The following is a 9,051-nucleotide window of genomic DNA, read 5'->3' as shown; positions in this document are numbered from 1 at the left end:
AAGAGAGATGCGGAGTAGTCCTTAATACTGCTGAAACATGGAAGTCAGTGTGATGATATACTGCCAACTCTGAGAAAGATATGGCATCGTCTTACAGTTGTGTTGCCCCGGAGGCGTGTATCCCTCACTCAGGACTCAGAGCTCTGGATTGATTCTGTCTTATTCTGGTGGAGTTGGGAGAGTGTGTTCTAACTGGATGGCTCTCCATTCACTATGTGTTGGACGTGCCACTTGAGCCCCTCAAGCTCTCCCTGAATCTGGGCATCGTGGAGACATGGTGGACTGCTCAGCCCGCTGTAGGTATCGAGTCCAGTGATGGCTGTGCAGGGTCAGCTAGTGGGCTGTACGTGGGAGACTGTACTGCTACAGGAAAATATTCCCATTAGACGGACGAACATAGAAACTAAAACGTCTACTGAGCGCTTGATAGTACATGAAGTAACGTGAGAAAAAAATGAGGCGGATATCCACAGACAAACAGTTGTAAAGACTGGAACAGAGCAATCAACAGTTAAGGGCCAGTAGAACAGGTTTCTATAGCTTCCAGTACTGAACACTCGACGGAGATGCGATGTACCAGAGCATTGTGAGTAAAGGGACGTCGGCGTACAGAGCTTTGTACTTGTACAGTCTACTCAGTTGCTTTGTATCTTGGATGATGTCCTGAGTTATTGATATCCATTTCACAAAGACGTCAAAATCAGTGTGGTACAAAAAAAACAAATATAAAACTTTTGATTGTTAAAGTTTTTTGTCTTCAATCTAGAAAAAACACAAAGAAAGCCTGCAGCCACTGGCATAGAAATATCCTGTTGCTAATGTATTTTTTATAGTTGAAGTAAATGTTTTTTTTTGTAAAGCTCCAATAAATTGATGAAAGGCTTGTAATGATTTTTTTCTCTGAGAACCAGATGGGCTCTTTCAGAGTGCACACTTTGTCACAATGACACTGAAGTTCTTCTATTTTCTCATTTCCACCTCTCCATGTAAGAAAACAAACCGAAGAACAGCACAGATCACATAACTTGATCTGTCTCAGTTTGGCAGAAATAAAATAATTAAACTCACAAGTTTCTGTAACTGTGACGTCACTGCTGTCCTCTGTGTAGTAAACTGGATCTCCTCTCCCTCCTCTGCAGTGGTACAGACCTCCTTGTGAGACACTAATAACTCTGTTTGCTTCATTTCCTCTCATGAGCTGAGCTTTAGAAGAGACTGAATCACGTCTGAACCAGTCAAACTTCCAGCCAGCAGAGCCCTCCACAGAGCAGCTCAGTGTCACACTGCCCCCTGCTGGTATGATTGAACTTTGTGCTGTCAGTGTGGCTCTGGGTTTACTTGCTGTTGAAGTTACAGGAAAAAGTTAAACAGATTGTTGATTGTTACTTGATTAAAGAAGAAAAATGTTACAGTAATGAAAAAAATCACTAGATAATATAGTTACTAGAATCAAATATGAAACAATTATCCTGCAAATAATGAATACAGACTATTTGCCAACTGGAAAAATAAATACATAAAAAATTAAAATGAATAGGCCAGCGTCCAATAAAATGAGGCTATATTGTAGTCTGCAGTTCATTAAAGTCATTAGGTGAAAAACATAATGTGTGTGTTGGTATGATCATTTTGTAGCAGGGCTGGGTATCGTCACTGATTTCTAGAATCAATTTGATTCTGATTCACAAGCTCCTGAATCGATTCGATCCACAATTTGATTCAATTCGATTCGAATCGATTTGAATCTGGGAGATTTTGCCTCACACAGTCAGAAATATTATAATTCAGATCAGTACATTTACATATTTTTGCATCTATAAAATGGAAGCTGACACTTTCCAGACTTTATCAAAGGTGTGAGCATCACAGCAGAGGCCTTTGTGTCAAAGTAGCTGAAGATAAAACACAGAAAAACATGAAGGTGATTTTCCTGGCCTGGATTTTATAAAAATATTCTGCAGTAGATCAAAAACGAAAGAAAACCATTAATCAACTTATGAACATTACCTCTGAAGTTACAGCGGTTTTATTAGAGACACAGCTAAGCGTTTTGCATTTTGTATAATTTTAAAAAGTTTAAATTTGTTCAGAAGCCTGTTGAACAGCAGAAATTAGGTTTTCTTTTCGGAAGTAAGTAAAAGGAAAAAAAAAAACATCGGCCAACAGCGCTGTAAACAACGGTAGACTTGTGCGTAACAAACAAGCGAATAATGCAGAAAACAGATTTAGACGGGAAACTGTTCTTGAAGTACAGAGAGAGAGAGAGAGAGCTGTGCATGAAGTGTGATTTTATCCTGGTGGAAGCAAAACAGCAAAAGTCAGAGTGATCCATGACGATGTTTATGTGAAGCGTAGTTTGGATCTTCTTTTGCTGCTGGTTCGGTCAATATTGTTTGGAGAGAGATCAAACTAACAGCTTTAGAATCAGCGCAAAAAGGGCGTAAACACAAAGCGCGGACCCGCCGAAACATCAGAATCAGCGAGCTGTCGGCTTTCAGCCCCGACCGTGTCCGTGCCGTCGGGTGAGAAAGGCGACATCTCACTGATTCTGATCCGCGTCCGCGCTTTGTGTTTCCGTCTTTGTGCAGAAGCCGTGTTCCTGCTCTCATTTACTGTTTTAAATGTTGTGGTGGTTGTTGAAATTTTGAGGTTTCACCGCGCTTGGAGATTCCTGGAATTTGTGGGCTCCCAAATTTATGATTAAAAAAAATCGAGTTCAGGGGGTTTGACATGACAGGCTCGGTATATCGGACATTTATCCAAGCAGAATCTGACTTTAATAGAATGAAGTGTGTGTTAGTTGTGACATCCGTCTCTTTAACTAAAACCTGAAACCTCTGAGGATTTGATAAAACAGTTATTATGAATGAAAGATCTTCGACTCACTTGAAACTGTCAGTGTGACTGAATCACTCCACTCTGTTGTTTCATGCTGTGAACTTTTCATTCTGCCCTTACAGCGATAGTTTCCACTGTTGGATGATGAAGCATAAATAATCCTGTATTCATTTAGATTTGGAGGTTTTCTGATGCTGTTTGCTTCCCACTCATAATCCCACTCAGTGTCTCCTCCATGGATCTCACATCTGACAGTGATCGTCTCTCCTCTGTATATCTCAGACCAGTTTGGATGCAGAGTCACAACAGGCCTGTTTGAGACTGTTAATGTTCAAGAAAGTACAATAAAAACACATGAATGACAAAAGGTTCAAATACCATCAGATGTAGTGCTTTGTGGTAAGTTCAAGTTTGAACTCACCAGTTGTGTCAATCCAAACTGACTCACTCCTCTGTGTACCGGTAGTAAGCTTCTCTTTCTCCTCTGCACCTGTAGAGTCCTCCCTGTGAGACTCTGATTTGGTCATTTGATAGAAAAACTCCATCCTGTGGACTCAGAGGTTCATCTCTGTACCAGTAGTATTTCCATCCAGATGATGATGATGGGTTCACAGAGCAGGTCAGGGTCACACTGCCCCCTACTGGAACAGCTGTGTTATCAGCTCTCAGTTTGGCCTTTGGTTTATCTGCAGTTCAGTTTAGAAAAAGAACAAAAGTCAATGACTGAATCAAACCAGTTGAAATCAATTTCAATGACTGTATAACAAGCAATTATATATTTTATTATTATTATAATTTCATTAATTTCATTTATTTTAATAATTTTCAGTTCTTTTGACATTTTTACTGAGCATCACAAAGGAGGGCTAAACTTTTGAAGTATTTTCACTTGTTTAGCTAAAACTGATAATATAGATGAAGGTCCAACTTACTTGATACAGTCAGTGTGATGATATCACTCCACTCTGAGAAGAAATAGTCCCTTCTGCCCCGGCAGCTGTATCCTCCACTGTCAGACTCAGTAGCTCTGATGATTCTGTATTCATTGGATGTTGGAGGTGTGTTTAACTTGGCTGCTCTCCATTCATACGTCCACTGAGCTCCTTCACCTCCCTGAATCTCACATCTGACAGTGACTGTCTCACCGCTGTATATCTGAGTCCAGGATGGCTGCAGGGTCACAGTGGGCTTACTGGGAACTGTTCACAGAAAAATATCCAGTTAGAGACACAAATAGAAACATGAAGTAAAGTGACTGGAACAGCTGATTCACAGACATGTCCTTTTATGCAATAATCTTTAAAACACAACTTAAATATTAATTTCAGGATTTATTTAGATTTATTTAGAGCTTCAACTGTTTGACCCGAGTAAGTAAAATATTTTGAAAAGCAAGTTAAATCAGTCGTAGCTCCCTGCAGACTGATTGTTACTAGGGATGGGTATCGTTTAGGTTTTATCCGATACCGGTGCCAAATCGGTACTTTTGAAACGGTGCCGGTGCTCAAACGGTGCTCAAACCAGTGCTTAAAGAATGGAGAACACAAAATTGGTCCAAAAACCTCTCATGTTCAGCTGGTTTTTTGTAAAAAGATAACAATGTTAGCCTTTTCTGCAGCTATGGGGCATATATGGTATCACTCTTGGCTGGAAGCAGTGCTTAAACAATGGAAAAAACACAAACTTTGTCCAAAACCTCTCATGTTTAACTGTTTTCCACTTTTTCTTTGGTCATTTTAGCCTTTTTGGCCAGGGTGAAGGGAGTATCTGCCATCAAACAAGAAGACAGCCGCATGTAGCTATGATGATGTTTGCTAGTTCACCTTACATGCATTAATGTAATAACGTGGTTAGCCTACTCAACGTAAATTACACACGAACAACATTAAGCTACTCACGCAGAGAAGAACGGCTGCTGCTGCATCATCATCCTCATCATTTCTGCTACACTGGCAGGGCTAGGGGCCAGGACTCTCCTCTTCGGGTTTTTGGGGGATGTTGCTAACTCCGGGTCCGATAACAGGCACCACACCCGCAGTAGATGTGCTCGGTGTGAGGTCTCGCAGCAAGCTATCAAATACGGCGCATTTCTCGGCTTTTAAAAAAACGCTATGCGTCGCCAGGTGTTTCATCGGATTTGAGGTGTTACCTCCTTTGACAGTATCACAGTATCAGCTTAAGCACTTGTTGCAGGCTGCTGAGTAGGGATGGGTACCGGTGTCCGGTGCCATGATGGCACCGGTTCTGACATAAACGGTAGTAACCAGACCGAAAAGCAGCGCACATTTCGGTGCTTTATTTCGGTGCTTTTTTTTCCTGAGCTGTGATACACTTCTAGCCAATCATTTTACGTTTCCGAGGATAGTAGGCGGGCCCAGGTACGTACGTTCTTTTAGAGCAGAGCTACAGATTAAAAATGCCCAAGGCGAAGCGGTCAAAAGTCTGGCTGTACTTCACAGCAAAATATGCAAACTCAGCAGCAACAAGTGCTTTAAGCTGATACTGTCAAAGGAGGTAACACCTCAAATCCGATGTGTTACAGGCATGGTCCTTTAAGGGTGAAGCCTGATGGGAAATGTATGCGGGTGTGTGTAGCGGAACTGTCTGTCGGGTGGGTGAGGGTGAGCGGAGAAGGAAAAGAAAAGTAACGGTTAACTACAGAAGAGACGGAAAGAAAATAAATAAAAGGAATATAATAACTCCCTCGACAGCCAGAGTTGTGTCGGCGATGCTCGCTGTGAGTAAACTGTTTCAGCCCACTGTACGCGGTGTTCGTGCCTTGGAGTAGAAATAAAGTTCGGTGAAGCAGTTTCCTATGCCTCCTTCGATCTTTTTGCTAGCGGAGTTGACCTGTATAGTAAGCTGGTTGCCGGCTACGAGCCAGTTACGGAACCTTCAAGTAACTGCCAGAGGTTTCCTTACTACGGTTTTGGGCCGTGGATCTGGCGCGGTAACACTGGGGGCTCTTTTCCGGGATTAAACTCTGCAAAGTGCCGAGAGAGAGGGAGCGAACTTTTTTTCTCTTTTCCCTTGGACGACAGAGAAAATGGCGGCGCCGGGAGATGCTGAAGGGGATGACATGGTAATGTGCTTCAGTAAGAGCAGCAACCCATTTTTGTCAGAATCCCTGGAGAGTGGCACAGTTAATGTGGACCGTGCCACTTATGTAAACAACAGACATAGAGTTAATGCCAGCGGCGAGCATAGCAGCAGCCAATATGACAGAGTTTGAGGCTGCATGGCATCTCACCCCGCCACCTTCAGCTCACACCAACCCTTTCTTAACACCAACAGCAAAGCAGAATGCAATGTGCAGTGAGTTTAAGCAGTTTCAGTGCTCAGACTGTGAAGGCCCTGGTAATATTACATCTACACCGCTTACAGTGGGACGGCATGGCACACATGATCACCTATCTCGGATTGTTACATCTCTGCCATGCAGCCGGCCATTCACCGCCATGAACTGTACCTGCAATGTCCCTACAAAACCACAGTTTACTGAGCCAGCGAAGCTACACATTATGCCAGGTACACCCCAACCTGCGCAATACAGCTATGAAATGCCAGCTCAGGGCTATTTTTCCCCAACACCTCGCATGGTAATACCAGCACCAGCTGGGGGGTGTGGGCTTTGTAAGCATGGCCAGGGTCACAGTTCGAAACAAGCCACGCCAGGGCCACGGGGCTGTTTTCCTTGAGCAGTACAAGACAGTGGCTTTGCAGATTGTAGTGCCGATGAACAGATGAGGGGCAAGGAGAAAATTCCCACATTACAACTAGACCATTTCGATGGGTCAAGGTCATGGAAAGACTTTCTCTATCAGTTCGAGACCTGTGCAAAGGCCAACTGCTGGACGGAGAAGACCATGGCTGTCCAACTCAGGTGCAGCCTGAGGGGCGCAGCTGGAGCCATAATCCACAAAACCCCCAAATCTGCTTGCTGGAGTTACCAGAGGATTGTGGAGGAGGTGGAGGCTGCCTATGGGCCGTGTTCAGAGCATGCAGCGGCCATTGGCATTGAGCTACGGCATAGAATCAGGAAACCAGGTGAGGCCCTGCACACCCTCAGAGATGATATGTATGAGAATGTTTCCATTGTGTATGCCAACCGCTCCGAGCTGGAGCAGGACTGTATTGCTGTGGAGATCTTCACTAATGCTTTGGCAGATGCTGAAATAGTCCAGAAATTATTGGAAGAACAACCTTCCAATAATTTCCTGGCAAGAGCCTATGAAATCGCCCACAGGTTCGAGCCAACAAAAAGGGCCGCCAGGGCAGTCACGCAGCTTATGCAGCCACAGGCACGAGTCTCTGCAGCACAGGGGGCCCGAACAGCTGCATTACGGGAGAATGTTCATATGCTAAGCTATGAACCACCAGAAAGAGCTCAAAGACCTATCCAGCGTGGGCGCCAAAGCTGGAGCACATTTAACAAGTCAAGCAGGAAGGAGGCTGTTTGCCATAACTGCTCCGGCATAGGACATCTACAGAGGAACTGCCCCTCTCCTCGCTCACCTGCCCAGAAGCCTGTAAAAGCTGCTAGAGGCCCAGCCCCTGACCCAGGCACAGTGTTCCATAATGGAGGCCAAGATGTGATGTGTGTCCAGATAGTAATACAGGGACGGGAAATACGGGCCTTACTGGATTCTGATGCACGGCGGCATGTGCTGCCCCTCCACTATTTTAACACCATCCCCGCGGAGTCAAGACCCCAGGTGTAGGCATCCATTGCTCAGACTGTACAAGGCATTGGTCCAGAGGGATTGGCCGTCCTGGGTGAGGTCATCCTGCCTGTACATGTGGGGAGCGGTGTTAAAAATGTAGACTTTCTTTTGGCCGACATGGCTGAGGGCAGCCCCGGTTTGACTCATGTTGCCCGCTGCGAACTGGTAGGCCTGCTGCGGTCCTATGGTGATGTCTTCTCCACTGGCCCAAATGACCTTGGTCGCACTGGTGTTATCCAGCATGACATCCTGACCACGCCAGGGCCACCAGTTAAGCACCCGCCGCGCAGGATGGCAGGGGACAAACAAATAGTGGCCGACCAGCAAGTACAGCAGAGCCTGGAGGCTGGGCTAGCTCAACCTAGCAATAGCGGCTGGGCTGCTCCAATTGTGATGGTGAAGAAGAAAGACCAGAGTCCCAGACTATGTGTGGACTATAGACCACTAAATGAGCGAACCCTTAAAGACGCTTATCCCCTGCCACGCATCCAGGACACCCTTGACACGCTTTCCACTGCCAAGTACTTCAGTACACTAGACCTGACATCAGGGTACTGGCAGGTAGAGATGACCCCCAGAGCCCAAAAAGCAGCTACATTTTGTACCCGTAAGGGATTGTTCGAGTGGAATGTGATGCCGTTTGGACTGTGCAATGCACCGGCCACATTCCAAAGGCTTATGGACAGAGTCCTGGCTGGGCTGCAGTGGGAGACATGCTTAGTGTACCTAGATGACATCATTGTCCTGGGTCAGGATAGCACCCAGATGCTGGAGCGGCTCGAGCAAGTGTTCATCAGATTGCGTCGAGCAAACCTAAAACTGAAGCCATCTAAATGCTGCCTGTTTCGGGAGCAGGTGGCCTATCTGGGCCATATCATCTCTGCTGGAGGTATTTCCACAGATCCCCAGAAAGTTCAGCAGGTGACGGACTGGCCTACACCGCAGACCATCACAGAAGTGCGTCAGTTTGTTGGCTTAGCCTCATACTACCGCCGTTTCGTGGAGGACTTTGCCACAATAACCAAACCCCTCCACGAACTCACTAAGAAGTATGCCCATTTTAACTGGACTGCTGAGTGCCAGTAAGCATTCCAGGAATTAAAAAAATGACTTACAGCAGCCCCTGTCCTGGGCTACCCACTGGACCAGGGTGACTTGTTCCTTGACACTGATGCCAGCGATTGTGGGATCAGAGCAATTCTCTCCCAAGTGCAATGGGGCGAAGAGCGGGTCTTGGCTTATGGGAGCAGGCGGCTGTCAGCTACCGAACAAAACTATTGTACGACCAGACGAGAACTTCTGGCGGTTGTGGCGTTCACTTCCTACTTCAGACAGTACCTGCTGGGTAGGCCGTTCACTGTCCGGACTGACCATAGCAGCCTCTGCTGGCTGACCAGGCTGAGGGAGCCCGAGGGCCAGCTGGCCCGCTGGTTGGAGAAGCTGGCAGAGTATAACTTCCAGGTGCTGCACCGACCTGGGAAAAACCACC

General features: G+C 45.8%; 1 protein-coding gene across 1 annotated transcript; it reads right to left on the bottom strand.

Annotated features, from left to right (window-relative positions):
- Positions 1–882: 882 nt before the first annotated feature.
- On the bottom strand, positions 883–3,912 carry LOC121813563 (putative high affinity immunoglobulin gamma Fc receptor IC; the record flags this gene model as incomplete). Its single annotated transcript, XM_042217403.1, has 4 exons — positions 3,771–3,912; positions 3,260–3,524; positions 2,887–3,159; positions 883–1,341 (listed from the first exon to the last, which is right to left on the bottom strand). Coding segments are annotated over exons 2-4 (856 nt in total), but the record flags the coding sequence as incomplete, so codon positions are not given.
- Between the last annotated feature and the right edge of the window lie 5,139 nt (positions 3,913–9,051).

This window comes from Haplochromis burtoni, unplaced genomic scaffold (assembly GCF_018398535.1).
Source record: "Haplochromis burtoni strain Fernald_Lab_line unplaced genomic scaffold, NCSU_Asbu1 Contig_1920, whole genome shotgun sequence".
Lineage (NCBI taxonomy): Eukaryota > Metazoa > Chordata > Actinopteri > Cichliformes > Cichlidae > Haplochromis > Haplochromis burtoni.
The sequence above is the reverse complement of the archived record's forward strand: the minus strand, read 5'-3'. Positions and strand labels throughout refer to the sequence as shown.